Source organism: Pseudorca crassidens, chromosome 9 (assembly GCF_039906515.1).
Source record: "Pseudorca crassidens isolate mPseCra1 chromosome 9, mPseCra1.hap1, whole genome shotgun sequence".
NCBI lineage: Eukaryota > Metazoa > Chordata > Mammalia > Artiodactyla > Delphinidae > Pseudorca > Pseudorca crassidens.
This window is the reverse complement of record NC_090304.1, coordinates 13,980,733-13,993,647: the sequence shown is the minus strand read 5'-3', so window position 1 is coordinate 13,993,647 and position 12,915 is coordinate 13,980,733. Positions and strand designations below refer to the sequence as shown.

Below are 12,915 nucleotides of genomic sequence, written 5' to 3'. Positions count from 1 at the left end.
ACAGAGTTGAAACTGCTGACTAACTTACCTGCTGATTAGAGGGGTTAACAATTGCTGTGAGTAAGTAGTGTCCAAGAGGATCAAATCTCACCAGACTGAAAGCACAGAAGAAAGGGACAGAGACACAGAGAGAGAAATTATGTTAACCAAGAAGAGGAAACCTGTGAGAAAACGTCTGGAAATCATTACTGACAATTGTGGGATCACCGAGGTATCCACTTAATGCTACAGACTTCCAAAACTTTCAAACAGATTAAAGTAATAAAGCTCAATACTTCTTCTTACGTCCTCACACTTGCCAGAATAAGGTAATACGTATCGCAAAAATAATTTCAAAAAACACCCGGGCTTCCATCCCAGGAAGCAGCTAGCTACGTTAAGCACACAGCTGCTCATGTCTAAGAGCCCATCATAATAGTAAAGCAGAGAATGCTCCCATACTCTGCCACAGGTTCAGATCTCCCCTCACACAGCAGCTACACTGGCAAGAAGCATGAGTGCTGGTGACAAGGAACAGTCTCAGCATCAAGTGACATAGCTGAGGCTAGAAAATTAGCTAATATCCAACTGCGATACCAAGAGGACCAAAGGAAAACAATGCATCAACTATAATTCAGGCACTATGTGCGCTGATTTTGAAAGCTAAATATGTAAATATCTACTAGCAGATTGGATACATATCTACACCTCCACTTTCCATTTCCAGAAAACCAGGGATGAGCAACTTAGCCACCAAGCTACCCACCACCTGAATACCTTTCAGGATTATTAAAAAAAAAAAAAAAAAAAGCTTTATACCAAACCAGATAGCTTTGAACCTAAAAAAGATTCTAACAGCCATAGTCTACAGAGACCAGAAGATGAGGCCAATATGGAACAGCTGAAATGAACAATATGAACTGCTTCCTAGCTGATTAGCCAGATGCTTAAAAAGCAGGAAGAGCCATAGGGATAACACCCTGCCCTGAGCAGGGATAATACGGAGATAATAATCTGTCTCCTGAGGTGAAAGCACAGGTGAATGCTCTCTGCCATGTTAATCCTACGCCAGACATTGCTGGTGGGCAGAGCACTCACCGGACCCGTTCCATCTCACTAGCTGTCTTCACCACAGCAAAGGGCTCCCGTCGACTCCAATCCCAGAAGTGGATCTCATTGGCAGTAGCAATCAGCAGGAGCTGAGCCGTAGGGTGGAAAGCCAGGGAGGCAATGGCATTGTTGCTATCTGTGAACCAGCTTTCACTGCCACCCTATGAATGAACAAATCCCAGACATTCTTAGGTTACAAGCTGCCAGCAGCCTGAGATGTCAATTTCAAAAAAAAAAAAAAAAAAGGGTCCATTTAACATAAAACGACTACTTGTAGGGCCTACTTTAAGTATGTCCTCTGAAAACGACGTACAAAACCAGTGATCTGGCAGTGTCACAACTTTATCAGAAAAACATTACTGTCAGCTCAGTTTTGTCATTTACAATCCATAAGCAATGAGCACCCGCACAGCTCCTGTTTCTGTAGCCTGTGAAAACTCAAGCTTGGTGCATGACATGGTGCACAACAACCCATTAGCCAGTCACCAGGACAAGGAGCACGTTGCTTTGATGATCATCATCAGAATACAGTACAATCCTTGATCTAAAACAAGAGAAATCCATCCTGAAGACGTCTTAGAGTGTCCTATACTATGTCACAATGGGCAGACAGTTAAATAGGGTGTCATCTTAGAACGGAGGGCTGTCGGCTAGACTCCCTATCAGTAAGTAGGCAATGATTACTGAGTAAGTACTCAGATATAGTCCGAAGAACCTGGCTAGTCTCTCCTCCAGAGTTAAGAACCCAAGGGTAAACAAGTCTCTGCATTTAGAATACCAAAGAAAAGGAAACACTTACGTGTAAATCCCAAATCCTAACCTCCCCATCTAGGCAGCCAGAAGCAATAAGGCCTGAGATGGTGGGATGAAAAGTGACACACCATGGAGTGCGGCGGTGTCCAATCAGAGAGTGAACACACTTGCCTGTCTTCACCTCCGTGATATAGATATTATGGTTTACATGGGTGGAGGCCAAGAGAGTCCTAGGGAATCAAAGAGGAGGAAGTAAATGTGAAGCATGTGGGAGGGTAACAAACTTTATCAGCTTTGGACAAAAATGAAAATTGATACTTATTCCCCATCCCAACATGATAAATACTACAACTTGGGCATTACAAACAACAGAAACATTCTCATCTTTAAAAGCTTTCGGCTTCTCCATTCTGTCCCCAGAAGACACATAACCCCTTCAGAGAATATTCTTTCCAGCAGGGAAAACTATCACACTATTGGTGGCCTATACCACACAGGCAAAGGATTCTTACTGAGAAACTTTCCAAGTTCTGATCCTCGACGTTCATAGATTCCTTTGCTTATTCCCATTATTTTTATGGTTAGCACTGCTCACCTACTTTCTTTCCCTTTCTGATAACACTGGCAAAGCTCTGTTCATTCAGTGCTTCAAAGAGCCTTTAGGGGGCTTCCCTGGTGGCGCAGTGGTTAAGAATTCGCCTGCCAATGCAGGGGACACGGGTTCAAGCCCTGGTCCAGGAAGATCCCACATGCCACGGAGCAACTAAGCCCATGTGCCACAACTACTGAGTCTGCGCTCTAGAGCCCACGAGCCATAACTACTGAAGCCCGCGCGCCTAGAGCCCGTGTTCTGCAACGAGAGAAGCCACCTCAATGAGAAGCCTGCGCACCGTAACCAAGAGTAGCCCCCGCTCGCCACAACTAGAGAAAGTCCGCGCGCAGCAAAGAAGACCCAACACAGACAAAAATAAATAAATAAATTTAAAAAAAAAAAAAGAGCCTTTAGGGATTTGTCTTGGAAGATCAAGCTAGGCCAAATACACAGAAAGCAATGCTGTCACAAGTCTCAGGTAAAGTTTAGGTAAGGACTTGGTGGTACCTGTCTGGGCTGAAGGCCAATAAAAAGGTAGAGCGTGGACTATCCGGCAGTTCTACTCTCTGAGAAATAAACAAACAAAAGTTAAAATACATTATTTATAAACTATGGCTCACTCTATCTCAAAAGCACCAAACCATTCTAGACTAGTATTTACAGTGTAAGCTTAAAAACTGGAGACAATGATCAAGCTACAAATTGAGAGAGATAAATCTAAATTACCTTCAGGAAAAATATCTAGCTCTAAAGAAAAATGATATTTCTAGCCCATTATGCTTCCAAATTTATTAAAACCTCCCCCCACAAAAAACCAAGTTAGATATATCAATTCTCCTACACAAAATAAATTATACCCCAACTCTATGTCATTAACCCATTCTAAGGCCCCATTCTACTGTCACCCCTACAACTCCTATGTGAAAAACACCCATTTTTCTCACCTTGCCCTCCCATTTCATCCACCGGGTTTTATCTTCCACCAGCTCCTGCAGAAGTCGCTGAGCTCCAAAGGTCCGAGTGCCCCGTTCTCGCCCCCAGAGTATCCGGACAGCATTCTTCTCTGGAACAACCTTCATGGTCCTCAGTAGCCACTGTCACACCAGGCCCGGGAAGAGAAGGAGCGAGCAATAGCTCTACACGCTGAAGCAGCTAAAATGAGGCCATTCAGGTCCTTGTAAGTTGCCTTCATGGAAATCTAAGGTATAGACATTAATGTCAAAGAACATCTATTCTGCAGTCAGAGAAGGTTCCCACTGCAAATATGATTCTAGCTCAAAGAGGAAAGTACTGTTCTTTTCATATTTAACGACATCTTCTCAGAAAACACCCTGCTCCCAGAACTTTTCTTCCAAGAATATTTCATCCTTAAATTCCTCCCATATCCTCCATAGCTCAGCCTTATATCTAAAGAAGAGACCATTGTGTAAAGGAGTTATTCTTTTTATCAGGCAGTAAAAACTCTTTTACTAACCAAAAGGTCTAAAACCCTGTCAAAAACAAAACAAATCACAACACAATATCTGCACTCTGGGGACTTCCCTGGCAGTCCAGTGGTTAGGACTCCGTGCTTCCAATGCAGGGGTCACAGGGTCAATCCCTGGTCCGGGAATTAAAATCCTGCATGGCACACAGCACAGCCAAAAAAAAAAAAATCTGCACTCCCCGCTCTGTGCCAAGCTGCTTCCCTAGTTGCTAGTAGTCCTCCTTATCACTTGGGCAGCCTCCAAACTAAAGGACACGTAACCGATTTTAAAAGGCTATTACTTAAGGTATGGTTCTTATGCAGCAGCTTCAATTCTATCTCCTACCTAAAAGCAAGTGCACAGAATCACTTAGAGGTACCTTTCTCATTCTCTTTTTCTCTTCCCCACTCAAGTTCCAGAATAGAGGACAGAGGAAAGAGAAGAAAAAATTTCAATTCCTTTTTCTCATCCACTGCAAGCCTTAACTGTATAAAACTGTCACAAAATAAACACAAATTCTACTAAAATGTCAAATAGCAGCAAAATATACACATGTGCAACAATTAAAGAATTGTGGTCCCTCCAAACAATGGAATATGCAGCCCAATGAAATGACATTTGAAAAGAATACGTATATAAACCTCATTCATTGCAACACTGTTTCTTCAACTATATTTTGAAAAAATTCAAATATACAGAAAAGTTGAAAACAGTAGAATAAATACCAACTACTCACCACTTAGACTCAAGAATTGCTAATATATTGTCAAATTTGCCTCATTTATCTCTATGGATAGAGATATATAAGGGTTGTTTTAATTTTCCTGCGAACCATTTCAGCAGGCATTGAGATACTCTAATCCTATATACCTCACTGTGCATCTAAGAATGAAGACATGTAACTTCATAACCACAATACCATTATCACACGCATTATCATTTGTGCCTTTAATACACCAAATACACCAAAAAGTGTCTTAAAAAAAAATCCAGGGCTTCCCTGGTGGCGCACTGGTTGAGAGTCCGCCTGCCGATGCAGGGGACACGGGTTCGTGCCGCGGTCCGGGAAGATCCCACATGCCGTGGAGCGGCTGGGCCCGTGAGCCATGGCCGCCGAGCCTGCGCGTCCAGAGCCTGTGCTCCGCAGCGGGAGAGGCCACAACGGTGAGAGGCCCGTGTACCGCAAAAAAAAAAAAAAAAAAAAAATCCAGAACCCAATCAAGGTTCAAGCAACGAATTTGGATGTTATGTCTCTTTAGTCTCTTTTACTCTAGAATGGCCTCCAAGTTTTATTTTGGTTGGTTCTGTTTATGCTTGTTTGGTTGTTTACAACACAAGCTTTTTAAAAAGACCAGGAGAGTTGACTTGTTGACTTGCAGTTGACAGTTACATCCTAGTTTTGTCTGATTATTTCCTCACAGTGCCATTTAACTTGCATCTCTATCCCTAATACTTCCTGTAAACACTGACTAGATTTAGGTTAAGAGGCTTGGGCAAAAATGCTTCTCAGGTGATGCTGCCTATGTACCTCATCTCATAATGCAGCACATCATATTCTCAGACTGTTCCATTTAGTGAGACCTGGTAAATTACATGATCATCTGGCAAAACATGATCACTTGGTTGAGTCTGTAACAGCCAGAGCTCTCTTTATAAAGGTATATTTCCCCCTTTACAACTACTGATCTGTGGCTAACGTTCGGCACCATGTGAATATGCTGTTCCTCTTCAACCTTTTGCTTAATCATTTAGCAGTCACTGATGATTCCTTTTTAAATTATTTCATTTGGGGGCTGGAATACGTTGATTTTCCAATTCCATCATTATTTCTACATTTATTAGCTGGCATTCTTCTGGAAAGAACTTTCCCTTAATAACTGAAGCAGAGTAAATGCTTAATTTTTTTCCCTTTAATTACTACTTCTTATTGTTTGTAATAGCAAAAATTGGGCACAACCCAAGTCTCTAAAGGGGACTAAATGACTAATCTACCGTAAGGAAAATTCTATGGGTACTAACAGCAAGAGATCTCCAAGATACATTGTTCAGAGGAGGAAAAAGCAAGGAGCAAAACAACATATATAGTAAGGCTAACTTTTGAAAAAGAGGAGAAATTAATGGTCACTTATTAGGAACTGAAGGGACAAGGTAAATGGAGACAAAGACAGAAGCTAGACTTCTCAGTGTTTTTGTTTTATGTCATTTTTATTTTTGAAATTACCTATTCAAAATTTATTTTTAAAATATTTAATAATGTGAAAAAATACATGTTACGTGAAAAAAGCAGAATAGAAAATTATATATACAGTATGATCCAAATTTTATTTTTTTTTAATCTTTACGAATAATGATAGAGGCACTTCCCTGGTGGCACAGTGATTAATAATCCACCTGCCAATGCAGGGGACACGGGTTCAAGCCCTGGTTTGGGAAGATCCAACATGCTGCGGAGCAACCAAGCCCATGTGTCACAACTACTGAGTCTGCGCTCTAGAGCCCGTGAGCCACAACTACTGAGCCCACATGCCACAACTACTGAGCCCACATGCCACAACTACTGAAGCCCGTGCGCCTAGAGCCCATGCTCCACAACAAGAGAAGCCACCGCAATGAGAAGCCCGCATACTGCAACGAAGAGTAGCCCCCACTCACCGCAACTAGAGAAAGCCCACGCGCAGCAACGAAGACCCAATGCAGCCAAAAATAAATAAATAAAATTTTTAAAATCATAAAAAAAAACAATGACAGAAGAGAAATATAAAAAGTTTTAACCATGGTTCTCTTTGGGTGGCAGAATTATAGGTGACAATCAACAGAAAAGGCAGTGTTCTTTTCATTTTTTTAATTTAAAAAGTAATAAATGCTTATTGTAAAAAGTCAAACAATAATCAGCTCTTTACACTTCACGAAAGGCTGCAATCTAAAAAGTACACAACTAGATGCATCCAAATACAGAAGGAAAAATACTTATCGCCTATGCTGAAATGTTTTCTCCCTGAATATTAAAATTTAAAAAGCGAGAAAGATTCTACAGAAAAACATAATTCCAAGTTCCTAGTCGCATACAGCACAAAGTTCCCTAAGGATTGATTGAGGAACACTCTAGCCTGTATCCTTGTAGTACAGCTCTCATCCCCCAGTAGCTACAATATAAATACTATGTACACAATGAATATGTCAACACAGTGCAGGCCAACCTCCTGCATAAACTAAGGATGAACTAACTGGAAAGAAATAATCTCCTTGGTGACCCTGATAACTCATGGTTTAAAGACCAAAAGTCTGGAAGTGAAACTGCCACAAATCTGAAATACAGTTCCCATCCATTCACCTTAAACCTTAACTGAGCTTATAATTTTTTTTAGAGCCAATCATTCTTTTACCTAATATAGAGAATTTCAGCAGAAATGAGTTTTGAGGGTTCCTTGCCCTATAGTGCAACATTAAAGGTACTTTTAAACCATTTATAATCTTATAACATGTGGTGAACACAGCAGCAGTCCAATTCCTAAAAAAAGTCTGACCTTCTGACATCGTGTAACTCAAGAGGAAGAAAATATAGGTCACAAACATTGGATGATTCAGAAAACTGTGATGCAGTCTGAAGTTCCTACAGGAATCAGAAAGACGAGGGAAGAGCTGCTACAAATACCAGTTATCAAGAAAATTCAAAAACTAAAGCTCAAGATTACTGAAGAGCTTGTCTACCAATTCCCAGAGACCTAAACACACCAACAGTTCAAACAAGAGAAAGTCTGACTGATGGCAAGAAGTCAAAGGAACTAAAACAACTGCACAGTCTCTCTTTTGTCTGAAGAAAAAATATTTGCTCTGTTTCTTTAAAAGGATAAGGGGCCTTCTCCTGATACACTCCTTACAGCCACCTGAGAAGAAATTTCACTTTGTTCTCCATAAAGAACAAAAGGAGCTAAATCAAACTGCAGTCAGGCAGGCCTGTTGCTGAGGAGGAAGTGCCAGTCAAGTGTGTTTTTCATTTCTCTTTTTAAAAAGGAGGAAGAAACAAGTTTCCCAATCTGTCCCTTAAACCAGATCGGGACAAAGGGTGCCAAGAAGAGTCTTTGTGATACCATTTCACAGGCCCCCGGAATCAATCCTCAATCACCAAAAGCCTCGTGCACGTACAACCAAAAGGGCACGACTGGGATATGTACATAACACAAATATTATTTGTTATTCCACCCCATTTCTAACCACCACCCCCCATAATATGATGATCACTCTAAAAAGATGGGAAGATAACCACCTTGGAAGGTTTTCTCTGCTTAATTCTAGGACAAAATTATATTTAACGAGCACTAATAAAAGTCACCTAGAGATTATGCACAGCCCAGTGGAAACTAAAGTCAGACTTACAGGTTCTCCTTGCAATTTGATCACCTTATGCTAGCAATTTCACTCCAGCTTCAAGCAATATGACTTTGGACAAGTTATTTAACCTCTTTGAGACTTTTCTGCCCCCTTTGTAAATAGGAATTGCAATATCTGCCTCATCAAGTTGTTGTGAGGCTCCAATAAGAAAAGTGTGGTGGAGCATTAAGACCACTGCTGTTATTGTTGTCATTATTATTGAATCCTCTTTGGGGTTCACCACGGTTTCCCTCACCAAACAATATGGCCAATTAAAACCTCTGAGACCTGAGATGCCACAATTTCCAAGGTAGCAGATTCCTAAGAAACATTTCAAAGGCTGTTACCAGACAACAAAATAAAAAGTACTCAGGGAAAGTACCGCACTCATTTGTGTAGCAAAAATAATTAAATGAGATTTGGGCTACCTCTACATAAAAAGTGAATTAAAAAACAGAACCAACAACTTAGAGCTATATCTGGAAAACCTGGCTAATAATTCACACCCCAAATCCTCCCTACCAATAGCATTCCAGGGGTATGAATCAGAAAGTTATTAGGCCTGGAAGCACTGTTAAAATGCAGTCCAATGATCTCATTTATTTGAGTAACTGCATCTCTCTTCACTTCACTATGCCCATGTAGGCAAAGTCTAAGAGTCAAATCAGCCATGTAATACCAACATATATCCCAAAATAACATACAGGATTCAACCCAAGGTTAACTCTTTTTTTGTTGTTTTTGCTTTTTCTTTGTTTGGCCGCACTACGTGGCATGCGGGATCTTAGTTCCCCAACCAGGGATCAAACCCGCTCCCCCTGTACTAGAAGCACGGAGTCTTAACTGATAGACCGCCAGGGAAGTCCTGAGGGTTAACTCTTTAAAAGAAAAAAAAAAAAAAACCTTTAAATACTAAACCTAGGATCACCTGCATAAGTAGAGTTCTCCCAACAACTGGAAAATTAACTACAAAATGTCAGGCCTTTAATTAGAGGCCTAAAAGTGGCCCAGTACTCTTTAGAAACTCCATGTGGGTGGAAATACACAGGGTTTTCTACAACTGGCAGCTCGGTTTTCATTAATAGGACTTTCTACAGGGCATTTCAGGACACTTCAAATGACACCATATATGATCCGAGTCCAAAAATGTAAGCACCACAGCAGCAACCATCCCTGCCTCTATATAGCTCTCGCCTGACTCCTAGAGTAGACTGAACTTGGAGGGGAGCAGGGAATTTGGGGCAAAGCATCACAAATCTAGAACTGTTATCAGGTAACAAACTCTGAAAGCAAACACACCTGGAAGCATAAGAACTTCAACTATTACCTGAGTGGTGTATCTACTGTATGCAGAGTACTAAAGGATATCCTAGGATATACCAAACTGCTAATTGTGGTTTAAGTCCAGATAGAGAAACTTTAAGTAATGTTTGTTTAATTTTTTCATCCATAATTTCTAAATAAGAGATAGTATAGTATAGTGATATATGGGTCCTGAAATCAGACTGGCAATTGAATCCCAGCTCTGTCATTTTCTTGGTACATGAAGGTTTCTTGGTACATGAAGGTTTCTTGGAACAGTTACTTAACCTCCCTGTACTCCAGTTTCATCATCGTAAAAGACAGTATGTATATGATAGGATTACCACAGGGATTAAAAGACTTACCAAATGAAAAGTGCTTGCTACTATATAATTCCAGTGCTTGTACCAAAATAATACCTTCATTCTATAATGAAGAATTACAGAATCTAATGAGAAAAAAATATTTAAGGCCACAAAGTCCTATAAACAATCAGACTAATTAAAGACAAATTCTTCTAGGCAAAATGAGACTGTCCACTGCAAAGGTCTCCAAACCATTTCATATAAAAAAAAAAAAATCTTACCACTGTAACCTTTAAAAAAAATAATAAAATCTCGAGATAATGGTTAAAATAATAATAACTAACACTTTCATAGTCCTTTTCATTCCCATTGTTCTTAGCACTTTACATAAAGTAACTCATTTACAATCCTCAGGTACATAAGGCCCTAAGAGAACAAGTCACACTGTCGGTGCTGGATTCAGAATCCAAACCCAGGCAGTCTGGCTCCAGAGTCTACATACTTCATTACAACAGAAAACTCCCTAATGCCTGAGATAAATTCTCCTATGTGGTCTCTCCCCTATTTCATGTACTAGTCTCACATGTATTAGGCCTCAATCAATGTTTCACTGTCTTACCATATCAACTGGATATCAGCTTGCTTTCTATTTTTAATGTTCATTTCCTCAAAGGTCAAGAAATTAAAGAATGATGCTGAGGGGAATTCCCTGGCAGTCCAGTGGTTAGGTCCCTGCGCTTTCACTGCCAAGGGCATGGGTTCAATCCCTGGTGGGGGATCTAAGATCCCACAAGCCCCACGGTACGGCCAGAAAAAAAAAATGCTGAGGAAAAATGAAAAAAATTCTCATTCCTTCCTTTACAGCAACTTATTTACATAGTTTTTGCGAGAAAAGGGGACTTCAAAACCTTTGACCATAAATACTCTGAATTTGATAAAGTGCCAAATAAGACTATATCATGAAATTCAGCTACTATGTGTTTACCCTACAAACCTACCAACTCCATCCAAATAAAAAAATTACCTATTAGGAAACAGAGATAGATGCCACAGGAATTTACTTTTGTATGGCAACCAGGATAGAACATAAATCTCAAAAAACACGGTCAACAAAGAATGTAACTGAACATACTCTGTCATGTCTGTGCATACCCCTTTGTCAAACATGAAATATGACATCAACACACCTGAGGAAAGAAAAAGGGGAGTCTTCAATGTAGAGCCTCATACCAGCCCTTTCTCATCCACATGGCAGACACATATGCTAGTGACCTCCGTGCATTACTAGAGTTAGGATTCTCCACAACTAACTTAGTCTACCTGTCTGTGATAGGTTCTCTCCAAGGACAGTCTCCATCAATTCCTTCTACCCTACTCCCATGCTGCTCTGCCCATCAAGAGATAAGAACATATTTTTCTCTCCCTGAATCTGGGCTGACCCTGTGACTTGCTCTGACCACAGAATATGGCAGGAGCGATAATGTGCCAGTTCCACGACTGACAGCATCCACTTTCACTCTTGGAAGCCAACCACCAGGCTGCAAGGAAATTCAGGATGTCCCACTGGAGACAGAGACCATATAGAGAGACCTGGATGATAAGACACTACTAGGAGAGGCCACATTGAAGGTGCCAGACCAATGAGTTGAAACCCTGATGCCCTGTCTAACCCAGCCCAGCCACCAGCTGAAAGCAGACAAATGAGTGACCCCAACTGATGCGACACAGGGCAGAAGAACGAACCAGACAAACCCTGCCCAAATTCCTAACCCACAGGATCGTGAGAAACACATCATTGTCTCAAGCCACAAATATGGAGGTGCTGTGATACTGTGATTTATAATAAGAAATACATATTTGGTCTTAGTCCCCATTTTTGGCACAGAGCTCCTAAAACCCTTGAAATTTCTTGAGTGATAGAAGTCTTTTGTCATTCATAAGGAGTCTCTTTTAAACTTATGCTAACAGGTGACTTAGGGAGGTACCCCCAGAAAGCCTCAGGATGGGGCTGGTCACCAGAAAGACCAAGTGATTAGAAGATTGGAACTTTCAGTCTCACCCACTGACCTCTGGGACAGGAAAGGGGATAGATGGGCCTGCAGATTAAGCACTATAAAAACTATTGAAGGGACTTCCCTGGTAGCGCAGTGGTTGGGACTCCTCGCTCCCAGTGCAGGGGACCCAGGTTCAATCCCTGCTCGGGGAACTAGATACCACATGCATGCCACAACTAAGAGTTTGCATGCCACGACTAAGGAGCCCGCATGCCGCAACTAAGGAGCTGGCGAGCCACAACTAAGGAGCCCACCTCCCGCAACTGAGACCCAGTGCAACCAAATGAGTAAACAAATGGATATAAAAAATACATACACACACACATACATACATACATACATACTACTGTACAAGATCTGATGAGTTTCCAGGCTGGTGAACACATTCACAGCCCAGGAGGGTGATGCACCCCAGTTCCACAGGGACAGAGGCTCCTGTGCTTGGGACTCTTCCAGATCTTGCCCTATGTACTTCTTCATCTGGCTGTTCATCTGAATCCTTTATAATAAACTGGTAAATATAAGTAAATATTTGAGTTCTGTGAGCCACTCTATCAAATTAGTCCAACCCAAAAAGGGGGTTGTGGGAACCTACCACCTATAGCCCATCAATCAGAAGCACAGGTTACAACCTGGACTTGCAATCAGCGTCTAAAGTTGAGGGGGTGCAGTTTTTTGGGACTGAGCCCTTAAACCTGTGGGATCAGATGCTATATCCAGGTAGAGAGCGTCAGAACTGAGTTAAATTTGTCGGACACCTGGTCAGTGTCTGCTGAGAATTGGAGAAATGCTTGCCAGTTTTGGAAAAAAAAAAAACACACATCAGAGGTGGTTTCTGTACAGCAACAGATAACTAAAACACTACTACCTAATACCCAGTGTACGTAATGCCTTGTTAGGGCTCTATCTTCCTCACTAGACTATAAGCTCTGTGAGGGCAAAAATCATGTCTGTCCTAGTCCAGTACCTACTTTAGTGCCTAACAT

The 12,915-nt window shown here is 41.2% G+C and overlaps 1 protein-coding gene across 18 annotated transcripts in view; it reads right to left on the bottom strand.

Moving 5' to 3' along the window:
• The window catches only part of AMBRA1 (autophagy and beclin 1 regulator 1), a 175,915-nt gene that overhangs the window by 142,796 nt on the left and 20,204 nt on the right, over positions 1-12,915 (bottom strand). For 15 of the 18 annotated variants that reach the window (XR_010946047.1, XM_067749210.1, XM_067749209.1 and 12 more), the window contains 5 exons: positions 3,379-3,632; positions 2,942-3,000; positions 1,889-2,072; positions 1,078-1,250; positions 29-95 (listed from right to left, as the gene is read on the bottom strand). Coding sequence is in view for 17 of the 18 variants with exons in the window: in XM_067749210.1 (XP_067605311.1) it covers positions 29-95; positions 1,078-1,250; positions 1,889-2,072; positions 2,942-3,000; positions 3,379-3,513 (618 nt within the window). In the remaining variant the exon portion in view is untranslated. Of the gene's footprint in view, positions 1-28; positions 96-1,077; positions 1,251-1,888; positions 2,073-2,941; positions 3,001-3,378; positions 3,633-9,935; positions 10,017-12,915 lie in introns of those variants that run through there. The other 3 variants (XM_067749194.1, XM_067749195.1, XM_067749202.1) reach the window with 2 other exon arrangements.